Consider the following 21,362-nt stretch of genomic DNA (forward strand, 5'->3'; position numbering starts at 1 on the left):
CTGGCTAGTAAGGCCTGTGTATTGGCTATTCTCCAGGAGTTTTTTTTTTTTAAAACACATTTTATTGAATTTTCAATTTCCGTGCATAATCTTGTAGAATGGACATGCAAATCCAGCATACAACTTATATATGATCAATGTTACGTTCGCATCGATGTAATACACGTCAATCACCTAATCGCACTCAATGTCCAACCCACTATCGTGGACTCCGCAAAATCTTTAGGCATAACACTCGACACCAATCTCAACATGCAGCAACATATCAGCAAGGCAACAAAGGGAGCGAACTTCCAGATCAACACTCTGAGGAAACTTAAACCCTTCCTCCCAGCCAAAGACTTCCAAACCGCAGTACAAGCACTAGTCATCCCTCGAATAGAATACGGCAGCAACGCCCTCTGCGGACTCCCCCCTAACTACAACCGCACCCCTAAGAGCTTCTCTAAACACTGCAGCGAGACTCATCACTGGGTCAAAAAAGCACTCCCATATTACCCCCGACTTGAAATCCCTGAACTGGCTGCCTTTTGAAGCCAGAATAAATCTGAAAATCGCCTGCATGACACACAAGACGTTACACCTAAACTCACCCGGCTACCTCGCTCAGAAGCTGACAATCTCTGGTGGAGCTAGAAACACTAGAGGCACAAACAATCTTCTGCTGAAACCTCGAAGATTCCGGAAGGAAAAAACATATAAGCGCTCCTTCTCAGGAATGGCGCCTAGGATCTGGAACTCACTCCCTCCCGAAACCAGGCTTATCTCTTCCACTACACTCTTTAAAAATGAAGTAAAAGCTATCCTCATGGCTAAATACACTTGAACTATTATTTCGAACTCTGTTAATACTCTGCACCGAGCTGTACTACATGTTTGACCCCTTTGCTTATTTGTATTAGTTGTCTTATTACTCACATGATTGGCTCTGCAGCCACCTATTTGTACTGTTTGATCTATTGATTTATCTGTCTGACTATGCTCCCTCATGTACCCCTTCTATGTAAAGCGCTCTGATATCTGCAAAGATCTTGTCCGCGCTATATAAAACCTTCAAATAAATAAATGGTTCGTATTTGGTAAATACAAAGATTATACAGAACTACCCCAACATATCCCTCCCCCTACCCTCTGTAACTGTGGTCACATTCCAAGAGCAATATCCGTGTCTGTACATTTGCATTTTAAGTATATTAATATCCATACAACTGCGTACCACATCCATATTTTCCGTTGGGCCGCCAGGTGTGGGCAACTTACAAACATGTATACACACATTACGAACATTAGACTAACATTATGTTCCTCTGATTTGAGCGCCTCCAGCATTGCCTCCCACTCTATGGCTATCGGTGTTTTTCGTAGCCCTCTCGCCTCCTCTCTTCGCAGCGCTACGCCTTCTGCACTACTCCATTTTATCATTTCCGTGTGCCATTTATGTATCTCAGGGGGCCTGTTAGATTTCCAGCGCATTGTGATATTTCTACAAGCCAGTAGTAACGCCAGGTCGATGAAGCAAAACTGTACCTTGTGTTTAGATCTATGCTGTCGTAAGCCTAGTAGGCATTCCTCCACAGTTCCGTGCAATGTAAGTTGTGCTGCTGCTTCAGTAAGTTCTCTAATCTTGACCCAATATTCTACCAGTGAGGGGCATGTCCACAGCATATGTAATAATCCCGCTCCCGGGACATGGCATCGTGGGCACAAGTGCTGCATCTGGGGGAACATCTTATCCAACCGATCTGGGGCCAGATAGGCTTGGTGCAGTATCATGGTTTGTATAAACTTGAATCTCGAGTTTCGGGAAACCTTTTTTGGGTGCTCTATAATCTTAGCCCATTCAGTATCCGAAAGGTTCCGGCCTATCTCCTCCTCCCAGACAACACGCAGTGAGTCTATGTTCATCCTAGCATGGGCGCTGATCCCATGATATATGCAGCGGATCAAGTGCCGTCCTCTCCCCATATAATGTACCATTTTCACCAGTTCATTTTGGTCGGGTTCCTGGCCTTGTGGTGCCCAGTATTCCTTAATGTACTGTAGGAGAGCAGCGTGTTTTAAAAACAAGTGTTGCGGTGCACCTGTCTCGTGAACGAAAGGGTCATGATTCATCAGGAGTTCGTGACTAAAGAGGTCTGCCACCGTCGTCACGCCAGAGTCCGTCCATGGTAGCAGTTTACGTTGCGTGAGGGTACCAGTGGCAAGCGGGATGCCCAGAAGAGGTATATTGCTCGCATATGTGGATGGTGTTTTTGTGTATCGGAGTGCCGCCTTCCAGCACGTTAATGCAGTAGTTAGTAGTGTAGGTAAGTCTTTACGCAATTTGTAGCTGGGTAGTAAAAGAGTGTGTAGGGCACCATTGTCAAAATCAGTCGTGGTGTATCCTATTTCGTGGAGATTGTGGCCTGCTGTCCAGTAGGAAAGCCATTGCAGTTGGCAGGCGTAATAATATGAATGGAAGTCAGGAACTCCCAACCCCCCCTTACCCGTACCTACTTGTAATTTCTTCAAACTAATTCGCCGCCTCCCTGTGCCCCAAATTAAGGCTATGAGCAATGGGTTCAATATTCGAAACGTGGAGAGCGGCACTATTAGGGGAAAATTCGTAAAGAAATAAAGCAGGCGTGGCAGGACCACCATTTTCGCTATTGCGGCCCTCCCCATAACGGATAAGGGCAAGGATGTCCAGAAAGTAATGCTGGAACGCAGCGATCGTATAGCCTTACCAAGATTACCCTCCAACATATCCTCGTTTGTCCTATACACCTGGATGCCCAAGTATTTAAATGTAGTAGGGGCAACTTGTAATGAGGCGTCCCCAAATCCTACTTCTGCAGTGACGTCATGATTAGTAAAGAAAAAGGCCTGTGATTTGGTTATATTTACAGCAAGGCCCGACATGATCTCAAAGGATTGAAACAGGTCATAAAGCGGAGCTAGAGGTTGCCGGAGGTCCCGGACATAGATAATTATATCATCGGCATATGCCGAAAAAAGGTGCGTAGTGTGTCTAAGTGGTATCCCCATATCTGGGAAGTTCTGCCGTAGCGCAATCGCTAGGGGTTCCAGTGCTAATATGAAAATCAGAGGTGATAACAGGCAACCCTGTCTCGTTCCTCGGTGTATCCTATATACGCCCGAGATGTGTCTGCCGGTCCTTGCTCTCGCTGTCGGTTCCATGTAAAGTAGCCTCAGCCACGCTATGTAGCTATCGGGTAACCCAAAGCGCGGTAGCGCCCTAAACATGTATTCCCAATGAATCGAATCAAACGCCTAGTTAAGGTCTAGAGAGGCATCCTGAGTGTGGAAATATCTGCGGCGCCACCGACATTAAGTGGTGCAATTTCCGAATATTCAAGGAGGTGCTACGCGCCGGTACAAACCCTGTCTGATCCACATGGATCAGGTGGCGTAAGAAGGGCTGCAATCTATTGGCCAGCACTTTACTCAGTATTTTGTACTCAGTAGGTAGAAGCGACAGCGGGCGATAGTTAGCCATGTCAGTGTGATCCCTGCCTGGCTTAGGCAGTGATATTACCAGTGCTTGCGCGGTAGTAAGAGGCAGAGCACCTTCCTCCCAGATTGACTTGTATAAGTCTGTTAGTTTGGGTACTAATGTCTCTGCGTATGTGGTGTAAAATTCAATGGGTAGACCGTCCATACCAGGGGTCTTATTACGAGGGAGTCCCTTCATAGCGACCTTTATCTCATGTGGGGTTATGGGCCCGACAAGTCTTTTTGTGCCGCTGGTGTCAGTGTGGGGAAGGTCAAGGTGGATAGGAAAGCATCTGTTCGGTCCGCGGGTGTCGCCTCCGGTACAGCATATAAAGTGGCGTAGTATGTTTTAAAGGCCTCATTAATCTCTCCCTGTGTGTAGAGGCTTGCGCCATCAGCCTGAGTGATTTCAGTTATTACTATCGCGGGAGGGGTATCACGGAGAAGTCTGGCTAGCATGGTGCCTGCCTTGTCTGCTTCTGAATGTGTACGTCTAGTGTATTCCTGATAATCTATGTGCCTAAGAGATTCCAACAGTTCAGCATGCACAAACCGCTTTTCTTGGAGTGCCCCCGAGTGTGCATCATCCGTCGTTGCTAGCTGTTCTAGTCTGCCCATCTCCGTTTCGGTGTCTACCAGTGACCTATGTAATTCTTGTCGTGCACCCACCGTTGCGCTAATCGCCTTACCCCGCAACACTGCCTTGAATGCGTCCCATTCTATCATTCTGTTGGTCGCAGTGCCACTGTTTTCGGTGAAGTACTGCTCTATCGTATGTGATATGTCTGTGCGGAATACCGTATCTTCCAGCAACTGTGGCCACAGGCGCCACGCGGGGACCGGTGAAGGTATCCTACCCCATGTGATGGTGACCTCCAGCGGGTTATGGTCGGAGAATGTTTTGGGTAAGTACGTAGAGTGAAGCACCCGATGTGCAATATCTGCAGAGCAAAGAATCCTGTCTATCCTAGTGTGGAGGGAGTGCACTGCTGAATAAAATGAATATTCCCGGTGTTCTCGATTCCGCATCCTCCACACATCATATAGTCTCCAGCCCGTCATCCAGCGTACCAGCGCTTCTGATTGCTTAAGTACCCCTGCAGCGCGCAGAGGCGGGTGCCATCTGTCTAATGTAACATCCACTATCGTATTACAGTCCCCTCCCAAGATCCAGGGGCACGTGTCCCATCCCGTGAGTGCACCGCTGAGCACGTCCCAGTACTTGTCCTGGTCAAAATTAGGGGCGTAGATGGATCCTAGCACCACCATTTGTCCATCCAATGTCCCCCGCACAAAGACATATCTGCCCTCTCTGTCAATTTTTTGATCATGCGCCACAAAAGGTACCCCATGTCGTACCCATATCGTAGCACCCCTAGCGTAGCCCGAATAAGAGGTAGAGAACACCTGCCCCCTCCACTTTTTCCTAAGTTTCACTATTTCCCCAGCCACCACGTGTGATTCCTGTAAAAAGGCCATCTGCACCTTACGGCGAGTCAAAAACGCATGTATTCTATGACGTTTGTGCGTGGTGCCCAACCCTCGTACATTCCATGTGGCTATAGTGTATCTGTACAGTGCATGCATTTCATCAAGTTGTACATCCTATGTGGCGCATATGTGAAGCGTATAAAAGCGACTAAATTATTACCTGCGTCTTTAAATTGACCTCCCCGTCCCCTAACTTCCCCAATACACGGTCTGGGACCGGTACCATACCAGACCACAAAATAACATCGCAACAGGCAAAGCAAGAACTGCAAACTGTGGGCCTTCGCCATGTGGGGAGCGGGTCCTGTACCTCGCATGTGCGCGTGCTTTACCTTATAGGAACTTTATGGGGCTACAACAGCAACCGAGCCCCATCTGTTTCTTCTTGCAATAGGCATACTAACAGCAATTATCAGTTACAACGTTGTATTTCAATTATGCCATAAAAATATGGCGAAGAGTGTACTTGCGAGGAAATGTCAACCGAATAAGTCTGTGATCAGCTGTGGTGTAGCAGATGGGAACAGGGCCACGCTGCCCTCAGAGTCCGAACCATGTGTCGATTCCTCTTCCGTGGAGGACTTAGACCCATTATCAATCCGCGGACCATTTGTAAATGTTGCCGTTGCGATGATCGCCTGTAGCTTAGGTTGTTGCAGCCGCTGCGAGGGGGTTCGCTTAGTCTGGAAGGCTCTTCGAGAGTGACCACCTCTGCAAACCGTCAATGCAGTCTGTTGAGATCCCGTAGCTATGCCCTGGCGATTAGTAGAGTCTGCTGCAGCAGTCAGCTCCATCACCTCGATCCAATCCTCGACGTCCCGGGGGCTCTCGAAGAAGTAGGCTTTTTGTGCATGCATTATCTTCAGGCGTGCCGGGAACAAGAGAGCATATTGGACATTCAGGTCCCGTAGCCTTTGTTTCACATCCAGGAATGAGGAACGCTGACGTTGTACCGTTTGCGTGTAGTCTGGGTATAGGGAGACTCTGGTATTTTCAAAGGTGATCGGTGCCTTCTGCAATAATTCATCTGTCTCTATAGTTGAGCAGTTTCACAATTAGGGGTCTCGGTGGGGCGCCTAGTTTCGGTCTGCCTGTTGGTATACGATGCGCCCGTTCTATGCAATATTGCGAGGAGAGGCCTTCCGTCGTCACATGATCTCTGAACCATAGTTCCATGTAGCCTGTGGCGTTAGTCCCCTCACTTTTCTCCGGCAGACCGATCACTGACGTTATTGCGGCTCGCCCTTCCTTCCGCGTCCTCCACTCGGTCTATCAAGGCGGCCATTTGGGTTTGTAGGGTTTTCACATCAGTCTCCGCTTTTTTCTGTTGTGGTATTATTTCCGCCAAGGACACTTTGTCCGCTACCTTCGTGTGGTCTGCTTTCAATAGGGTTAAACCTGTAGTTAGAGTACCTATCTGTGCCTCTATGGCCTTCCTGGAGTCTCGCACCTCCTGCAGTATAAGGTCTAATTTGTCCATCTGTGCTGGTATTCCCGTGGGGGGGGGGGGGGGGGGGGGGACACATTCTGATCTCGGCGTAGCATCCACTCCATCAGTCGCATCTGGTGCGGGGTCTACCACCATTTGTCCCTGTTGCTTCAGTCTGTTCCGGCCCATAATGACAGGTGTTACTGGGTTTACTAGTATCTCAGCAGCCCCACTGGGCCAGGAAGGGAATAGGGCACACTACAATCGGCAGCCGTGCCTGTCGTGTCGTAGTCACTGTACACCGGAGGTATTGGCACTAGAGTTGCTCCCTGGGCACAGCACCACACTGATAGGCCACTGCCTTCTGTGTGTTAGAGAAGGGGGGCCGTAGTCCCTCCGGGTTGCGACCCTTTAGGATACAATAGTCCAGTGTGCACTGACCTGCAATTCGATATGCAGAAGGGGTTTGTCTAGGGCGACCACAGGCAGCCACTTCGGGAGGGAAAGAAGAAAAGGGGGGGGGGGATTTCCAGAGATTTCCCTTTTAGTGCCTCCGCGCGTATGTGCCTGGATTATGGTATTGAAGGTGTCCCCCTCTTGTTTCAAAATTCGTTTTAGTTGTGCACATAACATGCAGTAGAGTTCCTAGGGCGTGGAGTGCACTCACAAGTACTGTTCCCTCGGTGCTTGGAGTCGGGGGCCTGGGTGATTAGCTGTTGTCCGTCATCGCGCCGTAGCTCCGCCCCTTTCTCTGCAGGCCGTGCAGCCCCGGGCTCGCGTAGTTGTGGCACCCCTGCAGCGATCCCTCAGAGTCCCAGCCAGCCGTGCGCTCCTCACCTCCACCTCCTCGGCCCAGAGTGGTGCCCCGCAGCCCAGTACAGCGTCGCGACAGAAGGTGGGTGTTATATTTTTTTTAAATTACTTCTGGTTCTCTTCCATAACAGTGGGCCACTGTCCGGAGCACAGCTCGTCTCCCGTTGTGGCGTTTCTCGATCCGGCGGTCTGCGCAGGTCCCCTCCGCCGTCTCTCGGTGGTCCCCGTCGTCTCTGGCTGCCGTTATGTCGGACTCGGAGCACCAGCACCAGCTGATCGCAGCACCATCGGCCGTCGGATAGCGCCGGGAAGGTACTCTCAGAAAGCAGCAGTATGAACTTACAGGATACTTTGAGGGCTCGGGTCCGGAGCTCCTCTAGAATACGTCCGCCATGTACAGCGGTCGGCCACGCCCCCCTCCAGGAGTTTGTTGCCTGAGCCGCCACTCTTTTGCCTGATGCCTCAAATATCTTAGATTCCTTGTCTGGAGGTGCAGCCGCACCAGTAGTCTGAGTTTGCACGCTTACGTGCGTTTGATACCACTAAGGAATCTAGGGGTAGCTGTCCTTTGATGTATGTAGGATCTATAGGTGCAGCTCTGATTTTTTCTCAATTCTTGGGTTTATGACCCGGGCCATAGCAGTGTCCTTAATAATGTCACCTGCATGTTTTAACACCCCTTTTAGCATTGGGAGTGTTTTAACGTGTGTCAGATGTTGTGAGTGTATCAAAGAGGAAATCTTCCTCAATAGCATCAGAGTGCATATCTACATTGTGGTAGGTTGCTGCTCTATCTAACAGAGAATTAAACGCAACTGTATCCTCTGTGGGTGATCGCTTAGTAGGGTATACTACAGGGTCGGTAATGGGCAGAATCCCTTCATTGTCTGGTTCCCCTCCTGTACCCCATGGCTGTGTGTCTGGGTCTGTATTTGGGTTTTGTGGATACCCAAAACCTACATCTGCGTCCTGATCATCAGGGTTGTAGTCAGAGCGTGTTGGTGAGGTTGGGGTATAAGGAGTAGTAGGCATAGCAGGAGTGATAGGTTCAAAGAGGATAGGAGAGGTAGCACAGTCTCTCTCTTTAAGGGGATTCTGGAAATGTCTTCTGTTGGTAGAGACCTTTTCTTTTTAGTATACACAGTCACTTTACCAGTTATTGGATCAATGTAGATTTTTGACTGGCTCTCTGTGGAGGGATCTGGGTGAAGAAGCTCCTCTTCAACAGTCCTTGGTTTTGATGTTACATCCTTTGGTTTTTGTTTCTTCGGGTCGATGGTTTTTGGTACCTCAACCGTTTTAGGTGGTTGTATCGCTTTCGGTTGTTTTTCAACGGGTTTTGTTGGTTGAACGACCTTTGCTGGCTTCACAACTTTTTTCGGACCGAGCGGTGTTGTCGGTTCGAGAGTCTCTTTATGTTGTTTTGGAGCCTGCTGTTTCGGTTCCACGCAGTTTTTCGGTTCGATGGACTTCGGCTCGACCGTTTTCTTTTCGTTCACCTTCGGTTTCGGTTGGACGTTAGTTTTGGGTATAGGCCTTGTTTTGTCGTTGACTGGTTTGTTCCCCTTGTCGATACCTGAGGCCGATTTGCTCGATTCGACGTGCTTCTTGGGGGTCGATTCGACGTGCTTTTGTTTTTGCGTCAAATCGACGTGTTTTGGCTTTGAGGTTGACTCGACGGCCTTTGGTTTGGAGCTCGACTCGACTGCTTTTGTCTTTGATGTCGACTTGATGGTTCTTGGTTGAGGGTACTGTGGCCTTCGGGTCGAGGCCTTTAGGCTTCGATACCTTCGGGTCGACTTAATTCGGTCCGAAGACTGTATTGTCGACAAGTTTCGGTTTTGATGTAACCGATGTGTGACGTGTCTCAGAGGGCTCTTTCGATATGTTCTTAGCCGGGCGGTATGGCGGGGCTGTAGAACGAGGTTGTTGGTCTTGGCTAAGGCCTGCTGGCGATGCCTTGACCTGAGTCTCTGATAGAGGTGTAGTGTCTATATGGGGCGGTGTACTCACGGTTCGCCCCTCGCCGTCATCGGAGTCTCCTTCAACTGCTACGATGTCCTGATCATAGCCTTCGAGATCGACGATTAGTTCTCCCTCTTCGGGGTAATATTCAGAGTCGGGCTCTGAGTATTGTCCGTCGTCTCGGTCTGAGTCTTCGGCGCTTGCTAGATCGTCTTCGTCCCCGAAGATGTTATCGGGCTCCGGCGCCGATCGTTGCATTTCTTGCCTCGCCGCCCGTCTATTCCGAATAGTCTTTTTTGATCGGAATTGGGCACAGGCCAGACAACTATCTTCGTTGTGATCTGGAGATAGGCATTTGTTGAACACTGGATGTTTGTCTGTGTGCGGAAACTTAGAGTTGCACTGAGGGCAGTATTTGAACGGACTTCGTTCCATCGACGGTCGGTCCACATGGTGTCGAGAAGGCCTCACGGCCCGATTCGACGACTGGAGTGCAACCGAGTTGTAAAAAATGTATCGGCACCGAGCGCTTAACAATACCGACGGTACCCGAAGGCCTTTTGAGAAGTTTTCTTGATTCTGAACTTGGAGAGTAGGAAAGTACATCCGAACCCAATGGCGGAGAAAAACAATCTGGGGATGGAGAGGATGCCCATGCGCACTGTAGTCCAAGGGAGGAGCCACCCATCTCGTGATACTTCGAAGACTCTTCCAGGACAACAATGTGCAATCATCCGGACCCAACACTAGGCGGCGATCTATGCACAGATATGAATTCAGCAGCCCACATGCCTCAAACAGAAGAACTGATGCCAGCGCGCGAAGGCGGCGTCTAAGTACTCCGGCGACGTCATTCCGGCGCTAACGACGCCGACAACGGACGCGGAGCCGCGGACGACACCTGCCGGCGCGCAGGTGTATTGCTACGCAAAATTTCTGGATCCAGTCTGACGCCTGGGGATATTCTAAGGTAAGGAATCTATCACTAACGTGTCTCTTTCAGATAAATAAATGCCAATAAAAATGTTTTTTTTATAAAAAATAAAAAAAAATTGCAAACTCAAAAATCAGTCACTACTGTGAAATCTGGGTGGGGAAGGGAGAGGGGTCAGCCACCACTGCAGATCTTTCACAATGCTCTCTGATATCTGAACCAGGTCGTCGAGATTTCCTTGATGCTCTGCCCATTGGAACTTCAGGTCCCACTGCAGAGCCTGCATGCGCCACCATGCATGGTCCACCAGCAGGATGCAGGAGGCTATGAGGCCTAACAGCACCAGTGTCATCACCGAAATCCAGGATAGAGACAAACATCGGTATCCTGGCCTGAATATCCTGGACTCACTGTTCAGGATAGGCCTGAAACTGCACCATGTCTAGAACCGGTCTAATAAAAGGGAGCATCTGAGAGGGAATCCGGTGTGGCTTTGGCACGTTGATAGTGAACCCCAGCGAATGCAGTAGTTTCACCGTAGTCTGGCGGTGGGAGACTACTGCTTGGGACAAGCCCACCTTCAACAACCAGTCGGCGAGATGGGGTGGGGGGGTGAGAGACTGGAATCGCTGATCTCCACAGATGAGCGGTGACCACTGCCATCACCTTGGTGCACACACAATGGGGAACACAGCAAACTGAAAGTGCTCGTACCCCAATGTAAAATGCAGGTAGTGTTGGGCAGGCAGGACGGGGATATAAAAATAGGCATCCTGCAAGTACAGGGCTACCATCGGTCTCCTGGGTCCATGGCAGATAGGACCAGAGCTAGGGTGAGCAGCTTGAACTTTTCCTGTTTGAGGAAGTAGTTGAGGGTTTGCAGATCTAGTAATGGACGAAGGTCATTGTCTTTTTTCAGAACCAGGCAGTATCGGGAATAGCAACCACAGCCTACTTATAGCATTGGAATCTCTATATGGCTTCCTTGGCTTGAACGGTAGGAGTAGCCCTTTCGAACTATCTGAAGAATCCTCTGGTCAGATGTTTTGCCAGTTGTGGAGGTGATGGCTGAACCTGCCACCAACAGGCCTCCCATGATCCTGAAGAGCCGGACTAGGAAGGTTTAGTGACTGTAGGGGGGAGCAGACTGATTGGACCTCTGGTTGCCTGATCCATGGGGTTGAAAGACGCCGCGCAGAGGTTGCTGGACTTGCTTGGTCTTGTGGCTGTGATATGGCTGGCGCAGTTGAACATCTCTTCCGTGGTCAGAAATGATGAAAAGCAGACAGGACAAGTGGTCAGCGAGAGGCCCAAGGACTTTGCCATAGCCAGCGAGTCCATAAAGCGCTCCAGGGCCATGTCCGCCTGGTCTATGAAGAGACCAGTGGCATCAAAGAGCATGTCCATAAGGGAGGCCAGACACCCCAGGCACTTCAGACTACATTGCACAGCGAGTCAGTGTTGTCAAGCTTACAACGGATGGTGAACTTGGCCTCATCTCGCCCATACAATAACGCTTGGGAGAGAAAGGCCTGGGTCTCCTTGAGGACCTGCAGCGGCACCTACGCAACCATTTTCCACAAAGAGTGGGCATAACGGCCCAATAGGCATGCAGTTTTCACTGATCGCAATTAGAAAAAAAATCTTATTCCAACTATTCAGCCTCTTGGATTTCCCTTTCCGGGGGTGTGGAAGTTAATGCGCCTTGTGTGGTAGAGGCTTGGACCATGAAACTCTCTGGGTTTGGGTGATTGGTGAAGAATTTCGGGTTACTCGGTGCAGGGTGATGGCGGCGAGCGATTATCCTATTACAGGAGCCCCTATGCTGGGCTTGGACCAGGTACCCAGAAGGACATCAGTCAAGGCCGTGCTGATAGGCAGGAGGGGGTCCAAGGAGGAGACACCCAGCTGCAGGACCTGCATCAAGATGTTAGTTTTGACATTCACTGAAGGAAGCTGAAGGTCCAGGACCTCTGCTTCTCGCCACCATAGCATATGAAGCTCCCTCCTCCTATCCATGGTAGGGGGAGAAAGTAGGCTAGAATCCAGGGAGGTATCCAGTCCACTGGCCTTACCCAGTTCTTCATACCAGTCCATTTCGTGCTCAGGTTGGTTGTGTAATGGGTGCAGCGACCTCTCCTAATCCTCCCCCCATTCCTAGTCCCTCAAAATAAGGCAGAGGAACTGACCTAGGACTCGAAGGTGGCACAGGAAACTGTCAAAAGGCGCCAATCCGGGTCATCGGGTTGAAGCATGGGACTGGCAATACTGGGAGTCTGTGTGGGGCCGGCGCTAGGGAAGGTCGCAGGGGTAGGAAAGAAGCAGATCCAGATCTACCACCTGATCCACTGGGGTAATCGGTACCAGAGCTGCCAGCATAGAACCCAATGGAGCTCTGAAGGCACACCGGGAGGGTCAGGTCACTCAAACAAGAGGCACATGGCCTCATAGAAATCTTTAAGCTGGGCAGGGGTTGCTCCTGGAAATGCAGGGAAGAACAAGTTACTTACCTTCGGTAACGATATATCTGTAAGAAACAGTAGTTAGTATTAGATTCCTTACCTTAGAATATCCCCAGGCGTCAGTCTGGATCCGGAAACTTTTGCGTAGCAGTACCCCTGCGCGTCGGTAGGCGTCGTCTGCAGGAGTCCCCTGCGGCTCCGCGTCGTCGGCGTCGTGCGCCGTGATGACGTCGATGGAGTATATAGACGCCGCCTCCGCGCGCTGACGTCAGTTCTTTGCACACAGCTTTACCGCGCCAGAACACGCAGAGCCATGTGAGAAATAACACTGGTGCCATGTGAAACTAGGGCCCTGAAAGGGATGTCCTTAACCCTAGGTATCAGTTCGCAGAACGGGGAGGATGGGTGGGGCGGTAAGGAATCTAATACTAACTACTGTTTCTTACAGATATATCGTTACCGAAGGTAAGTAACTTGTTCATCTGAAAGAAACAGGTTAGTATTAGATTCCTTACCTTAGAATAGATACCCCAGCAATACCAACCCCGGTGGTGGGTCTGCGAACCAATACAATCCTACACCAGAAAATCCTGGAGGACCGAACGGCCAAAGAAGCCGTCCCTCCGGACTGGACTGTCCAGGCAGTAGTGCCTCGCAAAGGTGTGCAGCGAGGCCCACGTAGCCGCCTGGCAAATGTCCTGCAAAGGGACTCCCCGGCCCAGGGCAGTAGTAGCAGCCGTGGCCCGAGTGGAATGGGCCCTCAGCCCAACAGGAGGCTCCTTCCGAGCCAAAGAGTAGCATGCTTTGATGCACAGGACGACCCACCGAGAGATGGTTCGTTTCTGTACCGCCCTTCCCTTCTTCTCACCCACGTAGCCAACAAACAGTTGGTCATCCACCCGGAACTGGCGTGTGCGATCCATATAAAATGAAAGCGCACGTTTTGGGTCCAGACGATGGACCCGCTCTTCATCTTTTGAAGGAGGCGGGAAGAAGGAGGGTAAGGTGATGGACTGCCCGATGTGAAAAGCAGAAACTACTTTGGGCAGGAAAGAAGGCCTAGTCCTAAGAACCACCTTGTCAGGATGGACGGACATGAAAGGAGGTTTGACAGAAAGAGCCTGGAGCTCACTCACTCTCCTGGCAGAGGTGATGGCAACCAGGAAGGCCATCTTTAAAGTGAGAAGACGGAGAGGACAGGAATGAAGCGGCTCAAAGGGAGCACACATCAAGAATGTCAGAACCAGGTTCAAGTCCCACTGAGGCATCACAAACGGAACAGGTGGATACATGTGCGTGATGCCTTTCAAGAATCTCAGTACAATAGGGGACTTGAATAAAGATGGCTGATCAGGTAGCCTTAAGAAGGCGGAAAGGGCAGAAAGGTAGCCCTTGATAGTGCCCAGAGCAGAGCCCTGCTGGGCAAGAGAAAGAAGGAAGAGGAGAACCTCGGAAAGAAGGGCAGAAAGGGGATCCACAGCCTTTGCTGTGCACCATGCCACAAATCTGTTCCACCGGCAGGCGTATACCGACTTTGTGGAGGGACGCCTGGCTGCCAGAATCGCATCACAGACTTCAGGAGGCAAGTCAAATGGCCTCAACTGCCGCCGCTCAATCTCCAAGCATGGAGGTGGAGACTGGACAGGTTCGGGTGGAGGACCGTCCCCTGCTGCTGCGACAGAAGGTCCTCCTGAAGGGGCAGGCGGATCGAGGGACCGACTGACATGCTGAGTAGCTCTGGATACCAGTACCTTCGAGCCCAGTCCGGAGCCACAAGGATAACTTGGGCCCGGTCGCGCCTGATCTTCTTCAGCACTCTGGGCAGAAGTGGTATAGGCGGAAAGGCGTACAACAGACCGCAACTCCACTCGCGCCGAAAGGCGTCGCCGAGCGAGTGCCGTCTTGGAAACTCCAACGCGCAGAACTGATGACATTGCGCGTTCTCTTCTGTGGCGAATAGATCTAACCAAGGCTCTCCCCATTGCAGAAAGAGGCCTTTCGCCACGTCCGAGTTCAGACGCCATTCGTGATCCACCGAGCACCGACGGCTGAGTTCGTCCGCCCTGGCGTTCAGAGAACCTGCCAGGTGTTGAACCGTCAGAGTCACGCCCTGACGTTCCAGCCATTGCCAGAGACGCAGGGCCTCCTGGCAAAGGGTCCACGACCCCACACCGCCCTGTTTGTTGCAGTACCACATGGCGGTGGTGTTGTCCGTGAACACCTGCACTACACTCCCGTTGACAAAGGGGAGGAATGCCTTCGGTGCTAGGCGAATCGCCCGCAGCTCCAACATGTTGATATGGAGCCGGGACTCCGCCGGAGACCAGATGCCTCTGATCTCCGCCTCTCCCAAGTGGCCACCCCAGCCCTGGAGGGACGCGTCCGTCACAACCACGTGCTCCGGTTGGGGAAGGGAGAGGGATCTGCCTCTGACCCAATCGCGGTCCTGGAGCCACCACTGCAACTGTCTCGCAGTGCCCTCCGAGATCAGGACATGGTCGGAAAGGTTGCCCTGATGCTGGGCCCACTGAAACTTCAGGTCCCACTGCAGAGCCCGCATCCGCCACCTGGCGTGATGCACCAGAAGGATGCAGGAGGCCATCAGCCCCAGAAGCCGCAGCTTCAACCTGACCGAAACCCGGGATAACGGCTGAAAGATGGGAATCAAGGCCTGAATATCCCGGACCCGCCGTTCCGGAGGATAAACCCGAAACTGCGCCGAGTCGAGAACCGCTCCGATGAAAAGGAGCTTTTGAGAGGGACACAGGTGTGATTTCGGCACATTGATGGAAAACCCCAGCTCGTGCAGGAGGTCTGCCGTCACCTGAAGGTGGTGGACGACTGTCTGGGGCGAGCCCGCCTTCAACAACCAGTCGTCGAGGTAGGGGAAGACTGAAACCCCTAACCGGCGCAGATGAGCTGCGACCACCGCCATCACTTTCGTGAACACCGTGGGGCGCTGGTAAGGCCGAATGGGAGCACGATAAACTGAAAGTGCTCGTGGCCTACCGTGAACCGCAGGTAACGCCGGTGGGCCGGCTGGACGGGGATGTGAAAATACGCATCCTGCAAGTCCAACGCTACAATCCAGTCTTGTGGGTCTAGAGCAGCCAAGACCTGAGCCAAAGTCAACATCTTGAACTTCTCCTTCCGGAGGAAGCCGTTGACATTCCGTAGGTCCAAGATAGGACGTAGGCCCCCTTCGTCCTTCTTGGGTACCAGAAAGTAGTGGGAGTAGCAACCACACCCTACTTCTGGCCCAGGAACGCGCTCGATGGCCCCCTTGGCCAAGAGGGCCGTAACTTCCTCCTGCAGAAGTGTCAAGTGGTCCCCCGACACACGGTGGTTCTGCGGTGGCATGGCTGGAGGAGTGGTCTCAAAGGGGAGGGAGTAGCCCCTTCGGACGAGCTGCAGCACCCACCTGTCCGACGTGATAGTGCGCCAGCGGGAGTGGTGATGGCGAACCCTGCCACCCACTGGCGTCACATGGGCCTGAAAGCTCGGACTAGGAGGATTTGGAGGCTGCTGCGGGGGGAGGTGTGGACTGACCTTGCCGCTGTCCCCGACCGCCACCACGGCGGAATCCACGGCCGCCACCGCGCTGAGGAGCGTTCTGCGGTGCGTGGCTGGCAGCACGTGTGGGACCGCCCCTTCCGTGGCCACGAAAGGAGCTAAACGAACCCGTTTGCTGGCGCTGGGTCGAGAGACCCAAGGACTTGGCCGTGACCCTGGAGTCCTTGAAGCGCTCAAGCGCGTTGTCCGCTTTGTCGCCGAACAGGCGACTGCCATCGAATGGCATGTCCATCAGGGCATTCTGGACATCCGGCGAGAAGTTGGCGGATCTCAGCCAAGCATGGCGACGAATCGCCACCGTCGTGGACATTGCTCTGCCCAGCGAGTCGGTCGTGTCAAGACCACACCGTATGGAATACCTCGCCGCGTCTCGGCCTTCAACCAAAGCCTGGCCGAGCTTGTCCCGTACCTCCTGCGGGCATTGCGGCAGGCACTCTGCGACCGTATCCCACAGAGAGTGGGTGTAGCGGCCCAAGAGGCATGCGGTGTTGCAAGACCGCAGCCCCAGACTCAGAGACGGGAAGACCTTCTTGCCATACTGGTCGTACCGCTTAGATTCCCGATCGGGCGGAGCCGACGGAAATGCGGACTGGGAAGTGGAGGCCTGGATCACCAGACTCTCAGGGGAGGGATGGGTGGACAGGAAGGCAGGGTCGTCCGCACACGGACGGTGGCGCCTGGCAACGTTCCGATCAACAGGTGAACCGGAAGCGGGCCTGGACCACGTGCCCAAAAGGACATCCGTCAAGGCGTCATTAAACGGCAGCAGAGGCTCCTGTGGACATGACTGCGGTTTGAATACCTCGGTGAGGATGTTAGGCTTCACCTTAGCGACGGGGCGCTCAAGGCTCAAGGCCTTGGCAGCCCTCATCAGTACCACCGAATAGGCAGCCCCAGCCTCCGACGCCACAGTGGGAGGTGAGACAAACCCAGGGTTAGGCGATTCGTCCAGACCACTGGCATCACCCAAGTCACCTGCCCAGTCCACGTCGTACTGGCATTCTCGTGACAGAGGGTCCTCAGACCCCTCCCAACCCTCTCCATAATCGTCCTCATCGCCATAGTTTGAGTCAACGATATAGACCGGCTCCTCGGAGCCAATGGGCCCCAACGGCGCCGGACTCGGCGTCGGACGATTCCGGTCCGACTCCGCGTCCGGATTCGGAGAGGGAATGGGGGTGGCGCCGCGCGGCGCCGGAGCCCCGACGCCGGCCGGAACCGGCGTCGGAGTCACGGCACCGCGCGGAGGTGGCACCACGGGTTGCCCCGATGAAATCGGCACCGGAGAGGCCGGTTGACCAGCCGGCGACGACCCTGTAGGGCCCAGCGGCGCCGGGGCCGGAACCGCCGGCGGCGTCGGGGCAGGTGCACCCGAACCGCTCGGGCCCCCAGACGGGACCGACGGGCCCGCAGGCCCCGCCGGAGGAGACAGCGCCCTCATGGCCATGAGGAACTCCTCAATCTCCTCGCGTGACGCGCCTTCCCCCAGGGACAGACGGGTATGGGGCAGACGGCGTCGGCGACCCACGCGGGGCCACCCGAACCCCCGGCCGCATCACGCGGGCGTCGGGGGGAGTCGGGGGTACGATGACGACGCCCCGACTTCTTGTGTCGCTTACCTGAGGAACCGGAGGAATGGTGACGACTTCCGGAGCGCTCGTGGCGGCTCCGCGACCGTTCTCTCGACCGCTCCCTCGACCTCCGTCCGGACCGGGACCGCTCTCGACGCGGGGCCGACACCCGGAGCTCGAGTAGCTTGCGGGACCGCTCCAGCCTAGCCTTACTCGTCAAGGCCCGGCAGTCGACGCAGGACTCCACGTCGTGGTCCGCGCCCAGACACCGGAGGCAGAGTCGATGGTGGTCGGTGACCGACATCAGGCGGTCGCACCCGTCACAACTTTTAAAACCGGGCATCCTACCGGCACCTGAAAGAGTTAGAGTTAACAAAAACTTAGGTCAAAGACCGGAGTACTGCTCTTCGGATCTGCGCTAACTGGCGCGGAAAAAAGAAGAACTGACGTCAGCGCGCGGAGGCGGCGTCTATATACTCCAGCGACGTCATCACGGCGCACGACGACGCGGAGCCGCAGGGGACTCCTGCAGACGACGCCTACCGACGCGCAGGGGTACTGCTACGCAAAAGTTTCCGGATCCAGACTGACGCCTGGGGATATTCTAAGGTAAGGAATCTAATACTAACCTGTTTCTTTCAGATGCGTAGAGCAGTCTCCGGCACAGGTTCCGCAGAACTAGGCATAGAGGCTCCTCTGTTTTGTCAGCTGATGGATGAGAAGGAAACAAAGCATGCTGCAGCTTCTTGTGTTTCTTATGCCTCTTACACGACTGACTAGACTACTTCAAGCAGGGGGATGAGGACTTAAGACTCTCAGAGCGGTGCCCAGAACTTCCTCTCGACCGGAACCAGGAACGAGACTCTCCGGGGTGAGCGACATGGAGCCAAACGCTGGGCCGCAAGCACGCTCCCTCAAAGCCTTTGGAGCCATGGCCCGGCAGTTGGAGCACAACGCAGACTTGTGGTTCCGCTGCAGGCACCAGAGAAACTAAATGTGGCTCCATCACAGACATGACGCAGTGGCAGACACAGCACAGTTTGAATCTAGCAGTCGTCTGCGACATCAAGAAAAATCTTTTCAGCATCTGTCCTTGGAAAACTGCTTTCCTTGTAGCGGGTTTTAAAATTCTATCTAGATAACACTAAGGATCTGCAGAGATCTGACCAGTTATTTATAAACTATGGTTCCCTCCCTACCGGTCTAGTGACTTCTAAGCAGTCCAACTCCAGATGGATTGTTTCCTGCATTATTCTCAGTTACCAAAAAGTGAATAAATCCTTATCTACTAAGTCTAAAGCTCACTCCACTAGAGGGATGGAAGCTACTGCAGCCTTGCTTCGTTATATTCCAATTGCAGAGATTTGAGAGGCTGCTACCTGGAAATCAGTTCATACTTTCACTTAACACTACTGCCTGGACTCAGATGCCAAGGCAGATGCTCAGGTAGAGCAGGCTTCCCTCCGAAACTTGTTGGCTTAAAACTACATATAATTTTTCGCCATCTCTTCGACCACGTTCATAGGGATGGGCTTGCTAGTCTATTTAGTGCTTATGACTATACATTGAAATCCTCTACGAGAGAAGGAATGGTGTCTTACCTGTAACTCCAGTTCTCTCGTAGGGGTAATTCTATGATAAGTCTAAAGCAACCCTCCCTCCTCCCCTGTGGAATAGACACAGAAATCCATAACAAAGCATGCATTCTCTTCTCCCTCAAAAAGAATTGAAGTAACTGCCGCTGGCTGGTGTGCATGATGGGATACTGGTCGTCTCTGGAATATATAAACTTTGATTTTCAAAGAATTATAATGACAGCCTATGGGGCTATTGTGTCCTTTCCTTTCATCTCTAATAAAAAAAGGCTTTTGTGAAGGAGATTATTCTGTGTTTAATAATACACAAAATGTAGTATACTGGCTACCTTTTTTCAATTCTAGATGAATATGCGGCCAGTGTCGCGTATGTATTTATGCTTCATTATTGTCTTCCTATCTCAAGTGTATTTTCAGGTCTTCCTGAAGAAAGGCAAAAAATATCCACTTAATATATATCTAAAGAATTGCTCAGGCATCCCCACACGTGGGCGGACTGTTCAAGTGCTTATGACTTATCATGGAAATACCCCTACATGAAAACAGGAGTTACATGTAAGAAACTGTTCCTTCTAATGACACCACAAATGCCCCCCCAATCCACGAATAGGTGGTACTAGCAGTCTATGGATTGCATTGTTTTTTTCTTTTCATATATGCACATTTGCTTGGCTGTTCAATTGTTAAGGTTCCTACCCCCAAGTTTGTTAATCTTATTCATAAAGTGCCTTGTAAATATTTCTTGTGCTAGGAAAAAAAGGACCTACAGAGAAACAGGCAAAATTCTACTAGAAAAGCATGACAGTCCACGACCTTCCTGCGTATGTCTAACATAAAATACACAATTTTAGCTGTTCAAAGGGTAGGTGATTGTCTCTCTTGGCTCCAACTGGAGAGACTTCCAAAGGCCAGGAACTGGAAATCATAAGCACCATCCTATATGTGCCAGCTTAATACAATTGGCAGTCAACAGGCACATGTTTTCAGAACGCATGGAACAGGCTAGAGTGTAGAGTTGTAACACCTTGGATAGTTCATATTTCTCCCAATCTTGCAATACAAAGGACTTAGATTGTACTCTTTACTAGATTGATCGACAGCAGTGCCCTACGGTCCTCTGACATTTCAAGATTTTATATTGGAACTGCAAATTGCGCACCCTTTGCAACGCATTCATATCTCTTAAGTGTCTTTGCAGGACTTTCTGAAGAAAGGCGAAAAATATCCACTTAAGATATATCTAAAGTGCTCCAGGGTCCCCGCACATGGACGAGACTATTCAAGTGCTTATATACATGGAAATCCTCTACGAGAGAACTACTTCCCTGGAGTCGATACAAATCACTGTAGGAGGGTCTACCTTGTATATTTTTCTGTAGAAATAATAAATATTGGAAGGATGGAGGACACCATCAGTTAAGTAAACAGACTGTCATATGTCAAAAGCTTTTCTTCATGCACTATACCGAGTAAGCCTTTCCCAAAATTAATTTGAAATATTGATCAAATGGTTTTACCAGGAGGTCAATGTGCACTGACCCGTAATTCATGAATGCTAAGCAGAAACGAATTAAGATTCATTTTATTGAGCTGTACACACATTTAAAGTACTGCACCACTTACCAATAAGGTCACTTCTATCCAACAGCAGCTCAAGGTCTTTGTCACTAATCACCTTATCAGCAGATCCTTTAACCTCCCTGTACGTTAAGAAAAAAATTGATTTTAATTGTGAACTTCATCTAAACAAAATAAAGTGCACTTCAGACCATCAAAATACCTTTCAAAATCTCTGGAACGGAGCAATTCCATTAGCTCTTGAGGATCCAAACAGCTTTTGGACTGATGTATTCCTGCCTGGCCACCTTTAAACTTGTCTGTGAAAAATAAAAGTTACATTGGTTAAGAAAACTTCTGTGGGCAAAGTGCCCAAGGTTAAGATTCTCTTACATTTTGACTAAGTCTTCCTAAGCCTCTCTCTAGAACAGAGGAACAAGCGTACAGGCAGAAAAATGGTTAACACCAGTGCTAACA

At 51.5% G+C, this 21,362-nt stretch overlaps 1 protein-coding gene across 1 annotated transcript in view; it reads right to left on the reverse strand.

The window, feature by feature from the left end:
- The window catches only part of LOC144754871 (lymphoid-specific helicase-like), a 558,671-nt gene that overhangs the window by 38,689 nt on the left and 498,620 nt on the right, over window positions 1-21,362 (reverse strand). The window contains exons 20-21 of the mRNA XM_078643186.1: window positions 21,109-21,205; window positions 20,952-21,028 (exon numbers count right to left, since the gene is read on the reverse strand). Of these exons, the coding sequence (XP_078499312.1) occupies window positions 20,952-21,028; window positions 21,109-21,205 (174 nt within the window). The remainder of the gene's footprint in view (window positions 1-20,951; window positions 21,029-21,108; window positions 21,206-21,362) is intronic.

This window comes from Lissotriton helveticus, chromosome 5_1, assembly GCF_964261635.1.
Source record: "Lissotriton helveticus chromosome 5_1, aLisHel1.1, whole genome shotgun sequence".
NCBI lineage: Eukaryota > Metazoa > Chordata > Amphibia > Caudata > Salamandridae > Lissotriton > Lissotriton helveticus.